Source organism: Phymastichus coffea, unplaced genomic scaffold (assembly GCF_024137745.1).
Source record: "Phymastichus coffea isolate CEN01 unplaced genomic scaffold, Cenicafe_Pcof_1.1 PCOF00253, whole genome shotgun sequence".
In the NCBI taxonomy this organism is placed as follows: Eukaryota; Metazoa; Arthropoda; class Insecta; order Hymenoptera; family Eulophidae; genus Phymastichus; species Phymastichus coffea.
Genome location: NW_026707064.1, coordinates 74,553 through 98,821, shown reverse-complemented (window position 1 = coordinate 98,821; position 24,269 = coordinate 74,553). Strand labels below are relative to the sequence as shown.

The 24,269-nt window shown below is 55.5% G+C and overlaps 1 protein-coding gene across 1 annotated transcript; it reads left to right on the top strand.

Annotated features, from left to right (window-relative positions):
- The first annotated feature begins 6,211 nt into the window (after positions 1–6,211).
- On the top strand, positions 6,212–24,113 carry LOC131674539 (mucin-5AC). The gene is made up of 6 exons (XM_058953282.1): positions 6,212–6,305; positions 11,103–11,695; positions 19,462–19,716; positions 21,209–21,359; positions 23,206–23,328; positions 23,402–24,113. Exons 2-6 carry the CDS (start codon positions 11,138–11,140, stop codon positions 23,482–23,484), a joined length of 1,170 nt encoding a protein of 389 aa, XP_058809265.1. The 5' UTR covers positions 6,212–6,305; positions 11,103–11,137; the 3' UTR covers positions 23,485–24,113.
- The last annotated feature ends 156 nt before the right edge of the window (positions 24,114–24,269 follow it).

Below are 24,269 nucleotides of genomic sequence, written 5' to 3'. Positions count from 1 at the left end.
AAATTTTCTGACGGAGTCAATAATTTCTCGAAATGCAATCTTAACTGAGTGCCTATCAGGATAAATTGAAATTTTTTAACGAAACACGTTCACTATCCGAAAATGAGAATGAAACCAAAAAAGTGCAGCTTCGTGTAATTGAGATTTTTCGTCGAGTGGAGCCGAGTGTTACGATTAAATAACAATCACGTGTTGATAGAATAGAAATAGAATTTTGATTAGAGAAACAGAAAGTAAAAAGGAAAACTCGAAAAAGAATAGATTTGATAATAAACTGAGAATGAACTACTTGCTTAAAGGAACCAAGGCATTTATCAGGATTTTGGAAAACCGCATGATTTACCATCACTCCAAAAGCTCGGAAATGTTTGACTTGCGCAACCGATATTCTTAGCCGCGCCGTGACTTATCCACACTCGAAAATGCTCGGTGGGTTAATTACCATTCGAGAGTATCGCGCTTGCAGCCGACTCGCTGACAAAGACGGTCCCTAACGTGCCGCCCTCTTTGCTCGCTCGCTCTGCGGAGGACGCCACTGCTGCCTGCCTGCCTGCCTGCCTGCCTGCCTGCCTGCCTGCCTGCCTGCCGCTCGGTCCCTGCCAGACGAACCGCCGCCGTGTGGCGGCTGCTCTTCCTCTGGCAGCTTCCCACGGCGGCGCGCATCTTTATCGATGAACGCTCCACCGACGCCGCCGAGCCGATCGACTGACATCTCAATGCTCATTGGCCGTCAGCCGCGGACAGAGGCCAATGTCGAGCTGCGCGCTCGCTAGCCTTCCCGATCGGACTTGGCTGTGCTTTATTTGGCGCGCGGGTCCCCCCTCGCTGCCAGACCCGTACAACTCGAAAGGGCGCGCACGCGTCCCTCTCCCGACGACGATCGACGAGCTCGGCCGATTCGCGAACTGCCCGTCGACCGGACCACCACGGCGGACGGCGCTTCCCCTCGAACTCGTCAGCGAGCTTCCGACGTGACAATCCCGTCGACGAGTGACGAGCGCGCCTTCTTCGCCGGAGCTCGAGTGCCGTAATGGCGAAAGCGTGTATTACACGGGGCGGCGAGCAATCGACGTTTGCCGAGTGCACTCGCGAGCCGATCTAATCCTGCTGAGACGCGGCATCGCGGCCGGTCGGCCGGCCGGCTCCCACGCACGATTATTAGCCGCGGCGGAGAGCTGCCCTCGCGTGCAGCTCTGCGTGCAGTCGGCGACGACAGAACCTGTTGCGCGGATAACAACTATATCGTGCGAGCGCGCGCGCGCGCGCGTCTCGGGCAGGCTCGCGGAGTCGATCACGCGATTACGCGCGCGCAAAGTACGGCGCTTGAGAGCCAGGCGGCGAGCGTGTCATTGCCGTGCGAACGCGCGCCGCGCCGTGCCCGCGACGTGCAATCAAGAGGTACCCTCATCCTGCCTCCAGTGCGAATCGAGAGGACTCGCGCCGAGCGCGCGCAACCTGTCAATTTTCGAAGGCTATAAATAAACGCGCACTTCCCTTTCGGCGTGTACGCGGCGATTAGGGATCGATTCGCGGTCAACGAACCTCCGCGAGAGCGCGTCCCCGTCTCTCTGGCTCTCTCGCGAAAGTGACGCCGTTCGCGAATTCAACAACGGAACGGACAAACGGCAGAGGAGTTTGTTATTCTTTCCTTTTGGCATGCGCTCTCTCGTGACCGGCAGTGGCACACGTGACACGGGGGGATCGTGACGGTAGATTCCGAGTGCAATAAATTTCACGTTGGAGAGCACCGCTGACCTCCGCGCGCGCGCGCGCGCGCGCGCGAGAGAGAGAGAGAGAGAGAGAGAGAGAGCACGCCAACAGGGAATTGTAATTTTCAAGCGCGCGCGCCCACGCAAAAGCACGGCCTGTCTATCGCGCATGCACGTACGTGTGTACTTTTCCGTTTGCGATCTTGACCTCGCTGCGCGCCGCCGCTGGCTGCGAAAAGGGCCGAGCGATGGGCTAATTGAGAGTTCGCGTCGTTTTTCTTTGGGGGCTGCGCAATTACTCTCGGTGTGCGTGCGCGCACGTGTGGTTGTCCTCCGCCGAGAAATTAAATCGTCATTATAAACGAGGCTTCGTATCATCTCGCTCTTTTTCCTCTGTTTCTCTCGAACGAACGAACGAACGAACGAACGAACGAACGAACGAACGAACGAACGAACGAACGAAAAACACGGCTGATTGGGGAAAACTCCGCTCGGCGAGTCGCGCACTCCGTCCACATCAATTTAGCGAAAAGGGGAGGGAAAACACGGACGTAGAAAGTCCAATAGATCATCATCATCATCATACACGACGATTAATCGGAAAGTAACGAGGTGGCTTGTACAGCTGCGGCGGTCGCTGACGCCGCGTGCGTCTCCGTAGAAAGGACCGCGCGCGCGTGGAAAATAGATATTAAGGCCACACACGCGGCGAGCGCGCGTCGTACACAAAACAGCGCTCGCGGGTGAAAGTCAATTGTGTGTCAGAGCCGGAAAGAGGCTCGTTTCCTTGTCGCGCATTTTTTCGCGAAAGTGAAGCCGACTCCCCGTCGACCGATTGAATAATTCACGTTCGTTTGGCTCGCTTCTTTGTTTTTCCGCTCGTTCGTTAAAATCGCGAGGTAAAAAGCCTAATCCTCTCGTTAAGACCTTTGCCAGCGGAGAGTCTCGTTTCCAATTACTTTGCCGCGAATCCCCCTTAATAACATCTCCGGCTGACTCGCTCTTTCGGTCGTGCAGCCCTAACGGTACCCGCTGAACTTGTTAGCCGTTGGCGCAGCGCACGAAAGTGTTTACCCGAAAAATGCCGGACAGAGAGAAGTTTAATTGCCGATCGCCGAGGAATTAGATAATGCCATTGGAAAAATTCGAGAATCCGACGACTCTCTCGCTCTCCAGGGGGATAACTGTTGGTTACGGAGTGCCGTTTGATTGAGTTAGGATTGTCGCGTCGCGCGTGCGCTTTGCGGCTTTCGACGGATGGGGGGCGAGCCTATTTCGTCCTTTTCGTGCCCGTTCGCCGCCGCCGCCACCGTGCTCTCGATCCGCAGAAGCGGCGTTTCTCATTTCGAGAAATCGCTGGCGCTTAGCGATCGCTGCCGCTCGTTAGCATCGTCGCATCCCAATTTCGAAGAACAACAGCATCGGCTCGCGGCTTACCCGTAACGAAGGCGCGCGCTCGCGCAATTTGTTTGGCAAAAGCGCACAAACAGTTATAGGGCGCGTTAGCGTCGAACAATGCGAGCTGATCGATTGTCGATCGTCGCCGCGCGGCAGAGCTCGCCGATACAATGGAGGCGCGCGCCGTTATAATTATTATTTAATCCGCCTCGCGGCCTTTAACGAACAGCTCTCTTTGGCTTTTTGTCAAGCGGGCTTTGTGAGCGAGCCAGCAGTGAGCTAAATTGAATCGAACTACGTGGCAATTACGAGGTTCGCGGTCGGCTTTAGTCGTCTAATCAGCAAAGCGCAATGCCGAGGGGAAGAAGAAGCTTTGCATCAAAGAGTCCCGGCAGCGGTTTCTTATATGTCTATATATACACAATTTTTTTTCTGCCTTCTTTTTTAGTAGTCGCAGTCGTTGATCCAAAGAACGGGAGGTTATAGAGAGAGAGAGAGAGAGAGAGAGAGAGAAACGGCCTCTTAATTAACACTGAGCGACGATTGAAAGCTCACTATCTCTCGCGGATCTGCCGTGGCCGCTGCTTCTTCCGTGAAAATGTCGCCGGCGGATGATCGTAAACTCGCTGTATAAATTTCCTCGGTTGCGCAATCGATGCGGGACGTACAGGCGCTGCTCTCTCTCTCTCTCGCTCTCTCCTTTTTCCCCCTCGTTTCTTTGCTGGTCTTTTTTAACGAGTGCACTACGGTTTGCCTTTGGAATGTCTGTAACGCTGCATGCGGGGAGCAGATAACGTGTATAGTTTGGAAAATGATACATCGGTCGAGTGAATAAATTGCAACAGTGTTTAAAAGATGCTCTTGCGGATGTCTACTTGTTCTTTCGTTCGATTTGGAATAGGCTTTTAATAATCACTCCGCGTTCGCAGCTCTATTTAGCCGCGAAGACGGCGGTTGCGGCGAAAGGGAAAAAACGGAATGCAACGCGTTGCCGTTCCCAAACGAAGGAGCGCGAGAATCGGTCAAGCGGCGCGGCGAGCGTGGACGCGTTCGAAAAGCCAAGAATGCGCGCTAAATGTCAAGAGAGATGAGGCTCGCTGCGCGCATTCCCCGCGAAAAGCCCCGGCGGCCGACAAAGCTCATTTTTTTTTCTCGTTCTTTTTTTTTTTCGTTTCGAATCTGAATCGCTGAATCGCTCCGGGATAGCGCGCCGCATGAAACATTCAGGCAAACAAGGCTCGCGGCAATATAGCTGTCAATCAATGGGGCGTCGATGAAAGGCAGCCGGCTGCCCGGGTGAAGGCGCGGCGGCGCCGAGAAATTTCGCGATGGTTTTCCGCTGGGTGAGCACGGGGCGCACGTGAGAACGTTCCGTCGAGCTGCGAAAATTCAGCGGTCTCGCTCTCATTGAGCCGACGGCGCTCGTCGCCGCCTGCGCGGATGAACAGTTAGCGACCGGCGAATAAAGCGAGCAAAAGCGCGATTTTTGCGTTGGGTCCGCGGGGCCGCGTGGGAGGAATCGAGGCCGAGGAGTATCTCCCGCGCTCGTTGCCCCATTAGATCCTAATAAATATTGAACGGATCCGCGCGCAGGCTGTCGCCCCGCGAGAACGGGAAAGCGAGCGGCGCGCGTCCCGATCGATTAGCGCGACGCGCGTCTAGACGATCATCGCGCCGCCAGTTTTACAAAGTGGACCACATATTACTTTTATAACCATAGCGTAATATATAGTTTTATCGCGAAAGCCGTTACTCGCGGTGATACTTCTTTTTACACATAGTGCCCGAGGTGTTAACTCGTCGCTAGGAATCTTAATATCGCACTCTCGCGGTCAATCGACTTCCCGGACTATTATTACTAGCGTCGCGAGCCACCTTCCCATCCTCAAACGGCATTTTCTTCCGCACGAGTTTCCATTTTCCAAACGTGGGAAATATTTACGGCCTTGTCAAAGAGAATAAAGCAACTCCGGTTTGTATTCCACTCGCAGCAAACGGGCCTTTATTTTCTTCCTCAAAGGCCTCACGCTTGTCGTATGAAAATCACATTTCCTCAAATTAATGGATTGGTTGCGTGGCGCAGCTCCGAGAAAGGCATTGTCGGTGAAAAGCCGGGCGTCGCCGAAAAAAGGCTTCTCAATGTCGTCGACCAGCTGCTCGAGCAAAGAAAGCCTTTCAGTCGGCTGGAGCGCGGCGATGATCGATCGCAGCGCTGATTGCGCTTCGAGGGCCGTCGAAAGGGCGGACCGAGCGGCCTCGCGGTCTCGCGGCGCGAAAACGAAGAGACGCCCGCGAGCCGGGCCTCCTGTCATTAGCGGCGTCGCCTCGCGTTGGCAAACGACGCAGTCAGCGCCTGCTGCTCCTCGGGAGCCGCGACGCCGCGCGGATCGTCGGCCTGGGCGCGCGCGCGACCAAAACCGCCCGCGCCGATCGGCCGCCTCGCTTCCCTGACGCCCCCCCCCCCCTCTCCCCCACCGCCGCCTCCCGAGAACGGCCGGCAGAAAAAACAACGACGGCAACGGGAGGCTGCGCTCCCGGTAAGAACGCCGCTCTCCTTTAATGCTCGGCTGATGATACGTTAAACCCTCGCGCGGGGAATGCCGGCGCAGCGCTGCTGCTTTGTGTAAACTCGACGCTGTCCGAGGGGGCGGACTGAGTCGTTCTGCCGCTCCGCCGGAGCGCGGCCGGCCTTTTTTTTGCCGCCGCTACCGCCGTCCACGGCAATCGATCGCGAATATTGGAAAATCTCGAGGATTCTCGTTTTTTTTTTTCCCCCCGGCGAGGCTTTTCGCGGAAAGCAGGCGCTGGCAAAAAGCCGCGCGAGCACCGAAAGCTCTCCGCCGCCTCGGAGGAGCGACGAGGAGAGCGAGCGAGCGAGCGAGCGAGGCGCGCGTTGCCCGCAACGGTTGTATATATACGAGGAGTCTCGGTGGCAAGCGCATGCGGCGGGGATTGGCTAGTGGCTGGTGCGCTTTGGCTAGCGACTCGCGGGAGTCAAAGTGGGACTAGCGGGGCCGCTGCTTCATAGTAGCGGGGCCCATCTCGGCTCCGAGCACCAGTCGTACTCGAGCGCCAGTTGTGTTCGGTTTGTGTTTTCAGTTTCGTTGGTTTTTTTCTCTCGTCGCCGAACAAGTGTGCTTACGCTCCTATCCCGCGCAGCACTGCAACGCTCAAGGTCGTTTCTGTGGTTTCATGCAGGTTAATTCTTTATTTATCGTTGTCGTCGTTATTCGTCTGGTTTTTTGCCTTTTCTCCTTTTTGGCGAGACCGACGATACCGTTTTAATGGGCGCGGCGGGCTCTCGATTTTTCAGCGCTTTCTTAATTTCTGGTCAATTTACATTACGGTTCTCGCCCGCCGGAGTTACGACCAAGACTCGCTCCCTCGTTACACGACGTATGGATCTGAAAAACGCTCGCGCGCTGCCGGCATTCTTTTTTGCCAGCGGGCTGATAACTCGGCTGAAGCAGGATTTTTTCGTCGCAAGCTCCGCTCGAAACTTCGCTCTTCGTTGTTCGCGGTCGGAGTTTTTGCCAGAGCCGAGCGAACGGCGCTCTGCACTTCCCGCTCGCCAAAACGCCGAGATCGGACTTGTCTCGAGCAGCGATTTTTTCCCCTCTTCCTTTTAATTGGATTAATGCAGAGAAGCGGTTATCTCGCTGCGCCAAGTTGGAGCGGAGATAGAGCAGGCGCGCGAACAATTAAAAATTGTAATGCCAGTTAGAGGCGAGCGCCGGCTGTGAGAACGTTATCCCCATCTGATTAGGCCTTTACAAGATGGTAAATAGGACAAGGGGATTTTTCTGAGAGAGCGCGCTCCACGCACACTCTTTACGCATGCCATAAGCACTCGAGATAATATATTCAATTTGCCCTTCCCTCGCCTTCTCCCGCGCCTGCGCACGCGATTCTTCATATAACGTCATCCTAACAGTAGTTTGCAGCGAACCAAACAATCTAGGGCTTTTCGCTCGCTCGCGTGCGTCCACTCGGACGGACCGGCCGTCGGCGTCGCCGTTCGGCGATATTCGAAGGCGCCCGACGGGAAAAGCCTCGGAAAAACGAAATATCCGTATTAGATTGCCGCTCGCATGCCGGAACTATCGATGCGGACGCGCTTCTGTTTCCCCTTACAATTACGATCCGGCGGATAATAAACATTCCGCGGAAGAGTGCCTACAATTTGTTGTTGCCCGCGGCGAGACAGTGCCTCGCGGGCGCGCGGGCGCGCGCGCACGCACACGCGAAAAGTCGCGCCGAGCAGGCCAAGCGACCACGGAGATCCGTCTCGTCCTCGCGAGAGACAAAAAGCGGCGCGGCGCGGCTCCCCGGTGACGAATGAAGTGTGACGACGATCGAGATGCGAGGGCCGCTTTAGGAGGGGAAAAAAGCCAAGCTGCACGCTGCCGAGCTGTAAATCACTCGGCGTTTACGGCACCCGGCCGAGAGATTTCCCATTTGTCTCCGCGCGGCGCTTCCTGCGCCAAATTAATTGTCTCGATCTAATTTCGCGCTTTACGGGCATCCGCTAATAAAGTGCTCGCGCGCCCCGGCGGCCAAAGGCCTTTTTGCCCGATTATGCTAATCCGAGGCGGAGCAGAGTTTTCCCGCGGCCGCCGCCGTTGTTTCATTAAAATATCTGCATGCTAAAGCAGCATTCTCCGCTCGTGCACCGGACTCGCGACTGACCGCGAGAGATTTATTTGACTCGCGGATAATTGTATTGCTTAATTGCCGGCGCGAGATGCGTTACGCGCCTTCGCGCCGTTCCTCCTCCAAAGTTCACTCTCCCGGCGACTGATTGCTCGTCACGGGGGACGTCGCGGAGCGATTCGTTTCCCGCGGCTCGCGGAAAATCACGACGACGCGAGGCTCGACGGTACGCTGTAAAACCTCATCGATACGATAACCTCATTGATGCGTTTGAGCGCGCTGCGCGCACACGCGCCGTTTAATGACGTACGAGCTAATGAGCGGTAACGCGATACGCGTCATGAGCGCCGCCCATATGGGCTGTTATAGTGGCTACCGAGCCGACGTTTCTCCCTTTCTCATCGTCGGCTGCCGGTGCGCAGACGGCGAGATGGCCGCGCCGAGGCAGAGGTGTAAACAATGTAGCCGAGGCTTCGCCCGCGCGTCTCCTTTTCTCGGTGACTTTCGTTCGGCGACTGAACTCGATGACTATTCCGCATGGAAAATTCAGCGCAACAAAGGGATATAAGATAAACTTTTATCAAGCGCACGGCTTAGAGTCATCTACCAGCAGATAGCAATATCCTAAATCGGCCCATTCAAAAGCTTAACAAAGGGACCTTTCATCTCTCTTTATCTCTCTCTCGAAAAAAGAAGAACAAGCTCGAGGCGGAAAAAAGTTGCGCATTGTAATCTCTCTCGCAACCCATTTTCCCTTCTGACCGTATTAATTTTTTTTTCGCCACGGCAAAGTGTATCGGAGGCCCGATCGCAAAAAAAGAGAAGGACTTGCGGTTTCAACAAAAGAAACCGAGCCGATAATTAGCCAGGTTAGCATGGCTGGGAGATAAAAAGCCAGACACAGAGGATTGATTTTTATGCGGCCATGGGGAGGGAAAGAGAGAGAGAGAGAGAGAGAAAGAGAGATAAATGGCGAGCTCGGGCAAGTGACATGCGCAGCGAGCAGCCAGCGTCACGTGTATTATATCGTCTCGATCTCGTCCGAAAGGCCGAATGGTCTTTGGTGTCCCGTTAAGGGCTCTACCACTACGGGCAATTAATTCGCGGACGTTCGCATTGTTCTTTTCGGGCGCGCGGGCAATGTGTCATTTCCACGGGGGCGCTCGACGACCCGTTAGCGATCCGTACGCCGAAAGTCGCCAGCGACACCGTGAAAAGCAGGCCGTCGAGAGAGCGAGAGAGAGGGAGATGTCCGATAATCCGCATCCCAGGCATCCGCAAAGACACGACGCTCCGCTTCGGATTTAGGTCTCCTCCTCGCGCGCGCAGCGTCTTCCCGAGTGCTTTTCTTCTTTTCGTCTAGCCAAGAGTCCTCGACAACTTTCATCGACGGCTCTCAGCCCGCGCTCGAATTGTCCATCCAGGCTCGCAGTCGGCGCGCAGTCGCGACGCGTGCCGCGCACACAGTTGCTCGAGCACGCAGCCTCGTCCCGATTAATCATCGCGCGGCGCACGCGCGGAATCCGCAGCCAGAGCTCGCGGTCGCGTGACTATTAACGAGGCGGCTCGGCGAGAGGAGGCGAGGGCCTCGATATCGCGGCAACCGGATAGCGTCCGCGGCAGAGATTTTCTCCGGCGCGAGAACGGGGTCGCGAGCAGCCACCTCGCCTCATCCTCGATTTGCATCGCGCTTGCGGCCTCGGCCTACGAAAAACCAGCCTGCGGAAGGAGAGCGCGCCGGAGCCGTGTGACGTAACGCGGCCAGCGCGCGCCAAACGGTACCTCGCGTGGGCGGTCGCAGGATGGCCAAGGATCAGCGAGGCGGCGGTGCCGCGTATCGAACGTCGTCGCGCGCGACACGCACGCGAGAGGATGATGCGCGGCTGCGCCTGACGCGAGCGGGATCGGACGCTGCTGACCTACAAACTCGCGCGCGACCACTGCTTGCGGCTCGCTGCCCGACAGGATAATGACGCTCGTGTGCCACCAGGGATCATCAGCTTCGCGTGGCTAATTCACGCGATACAGGCGGATTATGCGCGCGCCGGGCGATATCTCAGAGAGAAAGAGAGAGAGAGAGAAGTTGTTGGCTTCCACGGTAGTTTGTCGTACATCACGATCTCCGCGCGCCGAACTCTGAACCTTCGTAACTGTGCTCGCGAATCGGGAATAGTAGAAAATGGACTTTCGTTCGCGCGTTTATATCGATCGATTTCGTTTCTTCTTCTCGAGCGCCTCCAGAGCTCGGCTCGAGTGCGCGCGCTTCGTCTCGAAAAGAAAACTCTCTCGAGTAAACACTCTTGACCTAAACCTTAAAACGGCGCATCCAGCGCGCGCATGCATCTCGATAGCCGCGAAGTTCAATGGGAACGAGCGCGGCGCGCTCTCGCTATCGGCGTTCGCGAGCCCCACGGGTTACGAAATTCGGTGTGCGCGGCGAGAAAGAAAAAAAAATAAATAATGAGGCGGCACTTTACGCGCGCATACGGGATCTCGTGCTACTAACATGCTGATCTTGTTGGTACGCTAGAACCCCTGCTCTGCGCGTGCCGTTAACGACGCCTCGCTCTCGAATTTGTTCCCCTCGATCTGCGATCGCCAATCGATCCAGCGACGTGTCGAATTATTCGATTATCGCCGGTGATCTCGTTGCGTCTTCTTACGCCAAACGTTCTTCTGCGCGCGATTCGCTCGACGGCGGAACGAAAAGACAGTCCTCCCTCCTTCCCATTATCCTATCCGTATCACGCGCGCCGCTGGCGGCCAAAGATCAGAGGCCAACGATGAAATGAATATGTCGCTTCGCTCGCACGAGAAATTCATCTTCATCGTCGTCGGCAATACGCGTGTCTTCCGTGAAAAGAACCGTTTGTCAAGTGCCACGCATTCGTTGCAAGTACGTCTATCTGGCGTAGTGTCTCTGTTACTCTCGTTTCACGGATCGCGCTTACACGACTAGTCGTCACCTTCCGCCGTGCGTTCTCTCTCTCTCTCTCTTTCTCTTTCTCAATTTTTTCATTCTCACACTCGCGCTCGAGGATATTTGGCGAAGAGTCGACGTTTGCCTTGATGGCGAGACGCTCCACGTCTCGAGTCGACGCCAAATCAACGGCGTGTTCCTTTCTCGGAGCGCGCGAGAAGACAAAAGCGGAGGCGCCCGCTGCTTCGCTATTCCGCTGGAATCGTGAACGTCGTGCGAAACACAACGTCGACGCGAGAGAGTAGCGCACGACCAGACGTTTGGCAGCAAATAAAAGGGGGTCGTCGTTTGACATGCACAGCGCTTGCACGCTCCTTGAGATATGTAATCGCAGTGTGCGATCTTTATTTGCGTGTTGGCAGGTAGCGAAACGCTGAGAGGCGGAACGGCTCTCGGCATGTCGCGCTCCCCGCTGCTGGTCCTGCTGCTCCTCGGCTGCTATTGCTCGGCTGCAGTCACGTCCTCGTCGGCCGCGTCGCCGAGCCAAGGAGTCGTCGTTGGCGGCGGCGGCGGCGGCGGCGGCGGCGGCAGCAGCAGCAGCAGCAGCAGCAGCAGCAGTAGCAGCACCACGAGCTTGACCACCAAGAAGTCGGCGACGAGCGCCGGCAGCGCAGGCACGACCACGGCCTCGTCACCGTCGACCTCGACGACCAAGTCGCTGGGCTCGTCGCCGTCGTCGTCGTCTGCAGCGGCAGGAGCGGCGGTGGCGGCGGCGGCGGCGGCGAACGCGACGTCGTCGGCGACCACGCCGAGTCTGAGCTCGTCGACGGCGAGTCTGGCGTCGAGCACGCCGCCGCCGGCAGTGTCGATCGAGCCGCGAGTCAAGAGCACCACGAGGTTCAGCACGACGGCGGCGAGCACGCCCTCGACCACTTCCGCCAAGGAGACCCGCGAGTCGACCGGCAAGATCCGACCGCAAATCAAACTCACTACCAATTACACCAGCGCCAGCGAGGTAAGAGACCTTCCCCTTCTTGCTTCTCGCGCGCGATTGCATTCTCTTGTTCTCGAGAACGATTACACGAGCGAGGAGAGGGTGTGTCTTTCTTCTATCTCTTAAGGCTTTCAATTTGACGAGGAGAGCGCTTGGCGGGGAGTCGCCTCGATCGGTGGAGCGTGAAGGGATAGCGGATGATGGAGACGAGCTCTTTGGGAATCGGCCGAGCCAGTCGCTTCGATTGCCCCCCCCCCCCCCCACTCTCACGCTACGCGCGCTTTTTATCGCCTGCATTAAGAGATTCGCGCTCGCATTTTTCCCGCGAGGTAATCTTGCGGGACTTGGATCGAAAGGGACAAATTAGCCGCTGCCGCGTCTAAGGGCGCTGCGCTAATGCTCGTTGCGAAGAAGGCGAGAAAATTGCAGCGCGAGCACAGCCTGGAATTACCCCCTTGCGCGCCGCCTATAAAAGTCATTATCGCGCGGCGAGTAGTCCGGCAACCGAGTCCGTCTTTAAAAGCGCGCGGCGTTTCGAACTCCGAGCGCGCTGCAGTTTTAAGCGCGTAAGGCGCGCCGGTGCCGGGCTTCAACTCGTAATGAGGTGCGCGCTGCTGCTGCTACCGCCGCTGCTGTGCTTGCAGCCGATCCTCTCTCTCTCTCTCTCGCTCTCTGTTTTTATTTCTAGGCCGCTGGCGCCTGATGACCGGAAGCTATTTCTTTGGCGCAGTCGCGCGAGATTGGTGCTCTCGGCGCGATTATTGCAGCGCGACCGAGTCTCCTCGTGAATATTACGCGGAGCGCGAGGGGGCCGCGCCCGATCGAAAGCAGCTCGCCGCAGCGGAGAGGAAGATGTCGCTCGCGCGCTCGAGGGAGAAACTGGAGCAGCGAAGGACGACAGCTGTTGCACACTCGCGCGCCGATGATATAATTGGCGCGATAAAAGCAAAAGAGGGATCGTTAGCTCGCTCGCTCGCCAGGCTCGCAGTGAAATTTATACTCGTGCGCTCTCCTTTAAGAGGCTACCGCGCGCGGTCGTTCGATCCCCGGCTCGCGCTGCGCGTCGTCGCGAGCGATCGAGCGCGCGCGGGGCTCGTTGTTACACCGGGAATTATACTATTTATTCGGATTTACGACGCCTGCCGCGAGACTCGGCTCGGATCGCGCGTGCGCGCGCCACTTTCATAAGCTCGCCTGACGAATCGGATTTAATGTACTCGGCAGCCGAGGGGAAGCATTAATATCCCTCTCGGCGCTTTAATTAATGAACGATACGGCGCGCAATTTCCGCGATGAGCGCGCAGCCGAGGCGAGCTTGTTCCAGGATTTCATTAGTTTTTCAATCTCGTGCCGCGCGCCAGCGAGCTCTCAATTTGTCGGCCGAGGTAATCGCGGCGCGTCTTCCGCGGCGGCGCGACAGCAGCCGGGCCCCTCTCGCGAGAGGCCGCGAATCGATGGCGCCGAACAATGGGGCGTCGCGACGGGACGGAAGTGGACCGACCGCCACCTCCGGGGCCCGCTCGCTCGCGGCAACGGCAGCGGCGCGCTCGATCGTCGCCGTCCTCGTCGCGTCCGCGCGAGGATCATTGCGGCGTTGTAAACTGCGAGGGAGCGCGCTTTCCCGGCCGCGAGAGGAGAAAGCATCGCGCCGACCGAGCTAGCCTCGCGCGCCTCGCGTTATGACCCCGAGGATAAATCGGCCGCGCGATAGCTTTGTGACCCCCTTTGTGCGCCGTCCTTCTCTCGCCGCGGAATACCGACTCTCGCGAAAAACGTGATGGGAATTCCTTCCTCTTTGCCGTGGCTGTGTGCGCGCGCGCGCGCGCGCGTGCCTTTTTTCTCCTCTTCCTTTTTTTCGGCGATTTCTTTTTTCCACTTGCCTCGAACGAGAGCACGGAGCGCCTTTTAGTATCTCGTTTCGCGACCACGTTTTTTCAGCACCTACTTGCCTCGCGAGACAGCCGCTGTCATAAAAGTCGCGCATCTCCATTGCTGCCCGGTAAACACTCTGCTCTTTATTATTTTTCTCGCTTGTCGTTAAAGTTACCACGCGGCGTTGTGTCGTTTCTTTCTTTTTATTTTCCGGCTTTTTCGAAAATTTTCAAATTCATTATCAGCGCAAGAAAAAACCTCGCACCGTTAGGCTGCTGCCGGGAAGGTACGTCGCCGCGAGAACATTCAGAGTGCGAGCTTGATAAAAAAGTGAGGCGCGCGCGCCGAGCGAGATAGGCGAGTTGTCTCGGCAGCGAGCGAAATAGCCGCGCGGCTCGCATTCCTTCGAGCGGCATCCTCGTGCCGACCCGCGCTCGGGTTATCGCGTGTCAGAGTCGATTTCGTACGGCTAAGGCAGCTCTAACGAGTTTTTCCCGGCGGGGCTCTTTCTCCGGCTCGCGCACACGCGATCAAGAGAGCCACACGCCGAAAGTGACTAACGGGCCTTCCTCCTCTTCTTCGTCTTCTTTCTGCAATATGTATCGGTACGTTTTAATCAGGGACACCTGCATGCGCATGCAGTCGCAGACTCGAAGTCGCGAGAGATATGACGAAGCGAGTATATAACGGTGCGCGCGTATAGATGGAAATCTGGATGACGGATGTCGGCGGCCCACTTGCGATTTTCATGTAAACGAGCCGTGCACGCTCCTCTCGCTCTCCCCACTGACAAATTGCACGGCGCGCAAATTTTCGCGCTTCCAGGATTTGCTGATTGACAAGCTAAATGCCCCTCGTCACGAGTGTCTAGCGCTGGTTGGACTTTTTCGCGCCTCGTAAAAGGGTCAAGCTTTGCATAACGGCGCTCGCGAGATAAAAGCTGCTGCGGACCGCGCGACGCTAATCGACCTCGTACATCACGCGCGCGCCGCGTAAAGTCAATCAAGCGCGCGCGCGCGCGCGCGCGTACGCTCAATTTACGTGACGCGAAAAATGCCGCGGATGATTCATTGAACGATCGTTCGGCTGTAAATGTTGCCCGCTGCCGAAGGAAAAGCAAGCAAGAAAAAAACAAGTAAAACAGAACACCAGCTAATAATAATGTTTGGCCGCGAGATTAGGTCTAGACGCCATATAACATCTTTTTACGCGTGCTCATAGATAAGCGGTCGGACGATATTTAATCGCCAACGGAAAAATAGATTGGCGGCGTGTAGGTACAGGCGTACGCACTGGGCCGCTACGTGTAATCAACGAGACATGAAAAATGGCAGAGCGAAGGTAAAGCTGTTGCGTTTTTCAAAATCGGCCTGCAAAAAAACGTTTAATCGGCGCGGCTATGATTTTACGGCCCTTCGTGTAGCTGCGCGTCGGGCTCGAGGTACGAGCCAGACGCCGCTTGCCGACCAAATTCCGTCGTTTCCATGGGCCACTATAGCCCAGCAGCAATACAAATCGACGATATGCTCGCGCATACGCGCCGCCGACGCGCGACAAATAGGCCAGTGGCGCTGCGGCGCTCCAATCTCGGCTTTCTCATCGAACTCGGCATCTCGAGGAAGCGACCGGGGCTGCGGTCGCGCCGCGGACTTCCGTCATCGGCAACGAGTACGCGCGGCTCGGGGAAGAGGGCAAGGCCGAGCCGCGCTCGCGCTCGTCGTGCTAATCGACGTTCGTCGTTGATCGCGAGTCGCGCGTGCCCCGTTAATTGCCGAGGCCAATTGCCGAGCGACGCGGATGCGCGGAGATATTATGAAAATGCGGCTGGACAAATAAACACCGGCAATACGAAGCGACCTGCGGTTTGACCTGCTCCATTTTATTATCATTATCATTATTATTGTATTTTTTACCGCGATCGAGTTCCTTTTATCATCGCAACGCAAAACACGCCGATCAAAGAGAAGAAAAGAAAAACGTAGTCACGAACGGGGCAATGATTTTTCAACAAGACGGCGCAAACTTGCACTGTAATTCATTTTCGTGGCGCGGCCCACCCAGAAGAAAAGAATTTCTTTCAGCAGCCAATTCATAAGCGACCCACACCTTGTCGGATACATTGCTCAGCGTTTTTTCTATTCGTCTGTCGTAGTGTTGCTTGATGCGCGCAGACCAACTTTTTGTGCTAGCAATCAAATGAATAAATCAGTTGCATTTGCGTCCTCGAAAGTCGTGACTTTGAGAATTCTCACGAGCGGAAAAAAAAACAATTACAAAACAATCGCGCTCCTCTTTTTTCCTCCCGTAGCGCGCCGTTATTATCCGTCAAATTGAAAAAGATTGTACGGCTGGCAATTAACCGATCGACTCTCTCGCGAGGAAATAGCTTAATTGCTATGAAAGGCCCCAAGAAGACGCTTCGCTTCCGCATCAGCGAAAAAAAGATCGAAGCATATACCTATCGAACAAGCGCTTCGCTCGCGCGAGCATTGACGTATAAAACCTTGTTAAAAGGTAGCGAGAGAGAGAGAGAGAGAGAGAGAGAGAGAGAGGAGAGAGAGAGAGAGAGGAGAGAGAGAGAGAGAGAGAGAGAGAGAGAGAGCTCCAAACATGTATACCGTGCTGCTTATAAAAACCTTTGATTTGCGAACGGGAAGTGCTAACGAACCATCCACATTCTCTGGCGCTTATAATTTTCTTGTGAGCCTCCTTGTTTTTTTCCTCTCTTTTCGAAGGAAACAACGATTTTTCTTTATTATTTGCATTCCATCACATTATAATTTCGCGTGTCGTACACGCTCGCGTGAGCGTTTTCAAACGTTAGCCTTCCACTCGCTGAAACCGTTCGAGAAACAGTTCCGCGCAGCGTATACGAAATTGCGCTCAAGTACATGGATTCGGTTAATTGAAAGTGCGCGATATTGGGAATGCGAAAGTCAGATTTGCGCGCTGACATGCGCAGCGCGAGATCTGTCGGTACTCGGCCGCGGTGGCCGCGCGATGCGAGGAGGAAGCATCATCTCCGCCGCTAAACGCATGCTAATTTACACCTGTGCGCCGCTTAAGGCAGCAAACCATTCAATACGTCTAAACGGTAATTCCCCGGGGATAATCGTCGGGAAAGAGTATACGGCCGATGGGCTTCTATGTGCGATCGCGATAAAATTCCGCTCTCCTCACCCACGTGTCCATCTTGGGCGCTTCTCCGACGAACAAAGGAACGACTGTCTCCCCCCCCCCCCCCATTCCTCCACCGGTTGCACGATAATACGCAAATTTTGCCTGCACCGGCACCCACGCACACGACTATCTCCGTCTGCCTACATCCATTATTCGCGACGGTCGCTCGCGGGGGGGGGGGGGGGGGGGGGCGCGAGAGAAAAATTGATCGACGACCTACAATCGCGGAAACATTGAAGAAGCGCGGAGCTAATTAGCGCTCTGATTGTATGCGCAACGAAGCACACTTATCACGCGCTCCTCCGCTATTCGACAGCGCCAGGCTAATTGACCTCGCGACGATCCGCTTCGATCGACCGAATTTCGACTCAGTCGCGTCTGGCGGACGTCCGAGAGGCGACGCGGGCCGTTGTCGTCTCTCGTCGCGACAAAGCCGACGGGAGAAGAGGTCGCGCGCCGATTAATTCGCGCGCGGGCGCGCGGAGAGAAAGTTGCCCGCGACAAACGTGGGAAAGAAAAAATACGGCAGCGTGCAACAATGGGCCTTACTCTGGTTTTCAAGGTCTCGCTTCGCACGACGCGGCGCGCCGTCCTGGAACAAAAGAGGAAGAAACGAGGTGGGTGTCGCGGGGAGGGCTGCCTTCGATGAATTATGAATGTCTACGCGCCCGTGTGGACGCGCGACCGCGTCGAGGGCGTCAGCGCGATAATTAACGCGCGACCGCGCCGAGATTTATGCGCGCGGGAAAGCCAAAGTCTCGCGCTCGATTCGGGAACTTCGATTCTTGGAGTTTCGCTCGGAGACGCGCGCCTTTCTCGTTACGAAACTCATTACGGGCGCACCAATTTGCAGACGCGCGTCAACGTTTCGAATGGGGCTCGAAGTTGAACGCGCGCGCGCGCGCTTAAGATATCTACAGTCTCATATATAAACGACGCTCGTTTCCTCGACGCTAGTAATGACCCTCTGTGAGTGCGCGTCAAAAGAAGCGTCTCTACCGGACCGCGAGTCGCTTAATTAAGCGTCGACGCTTTTCGAAATTCATAAATCTCGAGCGCAGCGCGTAATTGCCAAGGTCGTGAGAGAGTCGCCGCGCGCAGATCAGAAGAGGTAGACAACGACGCGCGTTCACTTTCGCCGCGACTGCTAGCGGGAAAAAGCGCGCGCGTGTCATTGCCCATGGGATTTGTCGGGACGACTCGCGCTTTGATTTGCCGTCGTCGCGCGAGGCGCGAGAACAATTAGTACGGTGGGTTTTATGAGCGACAAGAGAAAGAAAGAGAGAGATTTAGCGAAGCGATTAAAGTGCTTCTTGCCAAGGGAATTCCGTCTCTCTTTTCCTCTTTTATCGGCGTTATACGAGTTTTTACTATTATGGGTTACGAGTTATTGGCTTGGGGAGACGTTACCGCTAGCTTTTATCGATTTAGTATTTCAATTATAACGTGTAATTCTTGCTTTTATTAGGTTACGGTCACGATTTCTTTTTCCGAATTATCGCAGCACTTTAGCAGAGACACATTTTTTTGAATGGCTAGCGCTCGAAAGGAGCTGCATTCGCGAAGGCATGAAATTTCGGGCTCGAAGAGGAAACGGCATTTAGTCTAGTGGTGGGCACTTAATCGAATGTAAATCACAACGAGCAGCCGCGGACATAAGTCCAATCTTCCGAGGGCTTCGCGCGCATCGCGCTAACAGCTTCCGCGCAGTCCACGGAACGGACAACGTGGAATTCCACGTAAATTAAATTGTCTTGATTGGCAACGCGACTAGGCGCGCTTCTGCGGCTGAGCCTCCCGAGGTTTCGAAATCGCGGCGTACGCGCGTCAACCCTAGCCCCGTCGGCGCACGCACGATCGGCACGTGTCCTCGCACTTGGCTACGGTGAGCGAGTCGCGCGCCGGGTTCACCAACACCGAAAGTGAATAAGGACGAGCAGTTCTCTCTTTCTCTCTCTCTCTCTCTCTCTCTCTCTCTCTTTCTCTCTCTGCGCTGCTGCTGCTAGCTTGGAGGAATGCTAATGCAAATTGCGAGGAGTAGCAAGGAAATCGGATCGACCCGGAAGCTCTCCTCGGGAGAATCCTTGTGTGTACATGTGCACCAGAGGATATTATTATTCCCCGGCTACGTGAGGGAGAAAGCTACGGGCCTTGAATTATGTCTCTCTGCCTCGGCTTTGCAATTTTCGTTGCCTACATTACTCTTATCGCCGGCGCTGCGTTCGTGCGTTATTAAAATAACGATTCCAGTGTCTATTTATTTTATTCGTCTCCGCTTCGTCAATTCAATATCGTACGTGCGATCATCATTGCTCCACTCGATCGCTACTCGCGTGCGCATCTTTCCTCCATATCTAGGTCAATGCTATTCCGAGCTTGATTTCCTTCCATCTCGACTACCTTGCGGGAAACCGGTAAATGCTCGATTGGAGCTTCGCGACGACACTTTTATTTTCCGCGCCGAGGAGACTTGAACGATCGCGCTACGGCGCCGCAACCTTTGCCCGGCGAATCTCTTTCGCAAGCTCACGCACACGATCCAATTACCATGTACGCCGGCTCCACGGCGACCTCTAAATTCCCACGGGACAGAAAAGTTGCATCAACGGCAACGGCCAGCCGGCTATAAAGCAATCGTCCTAACGGTTGTCCACGTCCAACACGTACACACACAAACATACAGTCGTAGGCGCGAGTACACATATAATTCTCATTGGATCGATCCGGCGTTGCAGACGGGAGTCCGACTGCCGGAGGGCGCGAGCGCCGCCCTAGCCAAGCCCACCAAGTACCACTACTACCCGCACAACCAGCACATCTACCTGCTGCCCGAGTGCGCCGTGCAGCAGGTCTGCAACGCCGTCTACGTGAGGCTCAACTTCACCCAGCCGCTGTGCGCCTGCCCCGGCAGATACCGGGACCCCTGCAGCGCCTCGCTGGACAGCGACGACCTGCACACCACCGAGCTCGTCACCGACTCCAGGACCAAGGTAACGCGAGCGCCGCTCGATTTCGGTTGCGCGGCGACGCGCGTGACCGATGGACCGGTCGCGCCCGCGCCCGCGAGCGCCGACGAAGAGGCGGCGGTGCGCGCGCCCAGATGCATCTCGCTGCCCGGGGCGAGGGGCAGCGTCCGAGCGCGCATCTTGATTCGCGCGCGCCGCGACACACCGCGCTAATTTATGCGCGCGCGATTGCGGGGCCTCGCCTCTCTTCTTTCCTCCGCCGAGCTGCGGCGTTGATCGACGGCCGATACCGCGCGGCTTATCCGTGTCGATCACGCTCATGGGGCTCGTGTGCTTGAATGCGAGCTCGGGGCTTGTCTCGCGTAAAGCCGAGGAGTCGGCGAACAAAGGCGCGCGCGACGCCGCGTACTCGGGGTGGCAAACTCCGACGCCTCTCGTCGCCAGGGTGACATCTTCATGCCGCTGCCGCCGTCGCGATGATTAACGAGCAAGATGCGCGTCGGCTAATTTGTCTCTTTCTCTCTTTCTCTCTCTCTCGTTATACAGTTAAGCTGCTCTCTCTGCCAATAAATTGATAAGCGGCGGCGCATTGGCATGCATCGATGGGGAGAGGCGTGGGATCGAATCGGATATACAGCATAATAATATCGCACAGAGTTGGGTACCGTTCGCCGGTTGGGAGAGCTCTGGTAACGTGAGAGAGAGAGGGAGAGAGAGAGAGAGAGAAGCACTCGCTCGAGCGAAATGAGGCCGATATCTCGTCTACGCTCGCTGCAATCACCGACAAAACGCCCGTTATGCATACGACCAAGAAGAAGTGAGCGCGCGTCGTCGACGGCTCTGTTCGCGGCAATTTTTGCCACTGCGCGCGAGCGCCCCGCGAGCATTGTCAAAACAATTTATATATACGTAACGTAACGAAGAAGCCTTTGTATGAAAATCGAGCGGCCGTGTTGCGCGCTACGCAGAGGCAGGGAGGCTGCCTGGCATTCAATGCTAAATTCTCTCTCTCTCCCTCCCTCTCTCTCTCTCTCTCTCTCTCTCTCTCTCTCTCTCTCTCTCTCTCTCTCTTTCTGCATCGCGTGCGTGTGTTTTCTCCGTCGCGAGAGGACCAGCGAGAGGAGGCAGCGGGAAAGCAAAGCGACAAAGTGACAAAGTGGCTCACTCACTTTCAGCGAGAGCGAGAGAACCCCGCGAACGAGCAGCGTGCAAGCAGTTGACGCGCACGTGCAGCCGAGGAACCTCGGGAGCGCGTCTCACTCGTAACTGCATAACGCGGCGGAGGTAACACTGATTGCGCGTCGGCACCGAGCTCGGCGACACCTCGAGTCGAGTGCGTCCCGCTGGGAGCGGATCGCAAGGGCGGGAACGAAGGGACAGGCGCCGGGGGCCTCGGCGCCGCGCTCGCCGGCGATCCCGTGGCCCCTCGCGATCCTAACGAGGCGAGACGCGGAAGCGCCGTGCCCATCGCTGGATCTGCGCTAACGGCCGCCACGTGCTGGCCCTCTGCTCGCAGGCGCTGACGCTGGTGAAGACGTGCGAGCCCGTGGCCGAGATGCGCGAGTGCAGAACGCCCAGGGACTGGTCGCTGCTCGCCCTGCAAAACGTGCGCACCGGCAAGTCGCACTATCTTGTCATCTGCCGATGCCCCGACTCCAACATTCTCGGTGAGTTACGCTGCCAGGCTACGCCTACCCTCCACTTGTGTGCCGTCCCCTGGCTCCTGAATTATCGTCGCGGACCGAAGCGCGCCGCCGCATGAATAATGCGCCACGAATGATTCGGCTGTGAATTGCGCTTCTCTCGAGGCAAACAATTTGGCCGGCAATCGGTTCGTTCCGCGACGGTAGCCCACCCCCCGTTGCGCCATGCTGCGGCGTCCGCGGCTCCTGTGTTGTGATGGATGCGTCCGTTAATCGGGCTTCAATGGTCAACGGGCGCCGCGGCTGCTCTTTTGTACGATACACGCGCGCGGATTAATCGTCCGAGCTGCGGACAACCTTTTATCGCCGAGTCGACCTAGCGGTTAATCTTTTCAACGATGACGAGAGCAGAGAAGAGACTTGTAATATTTATCGTCGCTCCTGCCTCTTTTCTTCGCTCCGCGCCGTGCTAACTGTTTTTTCATTTTTACTTTTATATTTTTTCTTCATTTTTATAAATAAACGCATTTTCTCGCGCAAGACAAAAGACCTCGCTTGACTTTCTTTCATCATACTTGCCTTCGCGCGAGCGCAGTTTGTAAGCTGGCATCTTTCTCGGAATATCCATAGAATTCAGATTCCTTATAGTTGAAATATTATTGCTCGCTGTTGCTTTTTTTTTCGTCGCGCTGCTTTTATTGCGCTATGAATTTTTATCATTCCGTGGAGAGAGAGAGAAACAATAGAAATGTTCTACATTCGAAACGTTGATTCCTCCCTCCCTTCCTCTCTCTCTCTCTCTCTCTCTCTCTCTCTCTCTCTCTCTCTCTCTCTCCCTCTCTCTCTTTCGCGGAATGTGTTTCTTTATTTCGTATTCTGCATTCGTGCTCTTGTAAGTGCTGTGTATTATCTTCACGGCGCGCCGGGAATCAATTCAACATATAACAGTATAACAGGAAATAAGAAAGAGAGAGATAGAGAGAGAGAGAGAGGGAGGGAGAATTTTCCCATCGCAAATGCAAACGCATTGCAATTGCGAGGAATAAAGGAAAGAATCCGGCACGTATGTAACCGCGAGCGTCATTGATTTTCAGTTACACGAAGGACTGTGTAGCGCGCGAACGATTGTTTATTTGAACGCGCGAGTCCCCACTAAACGCGCGATAACGCAGCTTCGAGCATCGCAAAATCAACGGGATTGCGGATCGTCGCGAGGCAGTCGACTGCAAATTGCATTACCGCCGAGTAATGAGACGGCACTGTGCGAATCGCTCGCTTCGATTAGCACAGAAGCGAAGCAACTGACTGTATACGATCGCGCGCGGCTCGCGATGGACGCCCGATAGATATCCCGGCCGCTCGCCGCGATCCGAATTTCCGAGTAGGCTGTTAACAATATCGAAAAAGCGACTAGCGTAATTTTCCTCCTGGCCAATCATCGAATCGCCAGCAAGAAGAAAAGTAAAAAAGAAAATCCCACTGGTTTCTCGTCTCGAGCACGCGCAAAAACCGCATCCTCGCGGCACAGAAGCTACAATTCCGTAATTGAAGTAATTTAGACATTATCCTTGGGAGCTTTCTCGATGTCGCTGTGCACGAGACACGTTGCACGCGCACGAAAAGGAAAAAGAAACGACGAAAAAAAACTCGAATTCTCCTTCTCCGCCCGGGACCGCTTCAAAGAAACACATCCCGGACTCTATCATTGGCGTATAGCAGTGTAAATTTAATGCTACACTCGACGACAGCAATCGCGGTACATTTCCACGTACGTGCTAACAATGAACTGGAAATCAGGCTTCCGAGAAGTTAACGGCCAACGGCGTTTTGAGGCAATGTCGAAAGACCGCTCTAATATTCTGCTTTGCAGAGGGCCCGATGAGCCACGACCAGCCGACGTACGCCAGCGTGCCCGGAATCCGCGTGTACGGCATGATGTGCGTGCAGGGCAGCAGACGGGGCAGACCGCTTCGCAACGTACGCAGCGTGCTCGGTAAGGCGGCGCTTTCAAAATGGCATACAAATTCGCGGCGATACTGACGAACGCCTCTGCCCCTCTTTCGCAGGATTGCCGAGCGACGAGGAGAAGCCGCGCCATTTCCCGTGGCATCTGGTGCCAGAACTAATGAGTACGGCCAACTGGGACTGAGGCGCTCGCGCAGCCTTATTACTCTACTCTCTCGAATGGCCTACCCGACGATTCTTCTATTTAATAGTAATTTATTGGCGTGGAAAAGAGCCTCTTCGCGTCGAATAACTTAGCATTCATTCTTCTCTTGCCTCTATCTCTTATATATTTTTCAAGCTTCGCACACTCCTTTCCAAATATATACATATAGATGTGTGTGTGTGTATCCACGTACGCGTAGCTATTCTTACATTATAAATAATAACGCGTTACTTTCGCGCGCGCGCGTACTTCTTCGCGTGTTTCTTTCTGGAGGACAGCACATTTTTTCAAGGCGTATACGAGCTCGGTCATTACAATTGAATCGCGAGCACTTTCGATGGCAGCCGTCAATTTCAGAAGGACAAGCAATCAGAGCTCGTTCGATCGAGTGCGCGTCGCAATTTTCGTTCGGTCGATACGCACCGATTTTCCACGAGGCAGGGGCTACTTTGAACACCGATCGAAAGGATAACCGATAAATTCACCTGTCGTTCGCGAGAACGCGCCGAGAGCTTTCGCGGCTCGGTGCTGTGTGCCGTGTTCAAATTAGCCCCACGTCGATTCTTCCTACGTTTCTGGTAAAAGGTATATTCATCGCGACAGGACTGCCATGTAACGCTACTAAAGCGGCGATCGTCATCGACGTCGCGCAATACTCAAGCTTACGACTCTCTCTTTTGTCTTTGGGAACCGCGTCATTGTGATTGGTTGGATTAAGTCGAATTGTCAGTTAGCCGATCTCCGGGCTAACATGACGATCAACT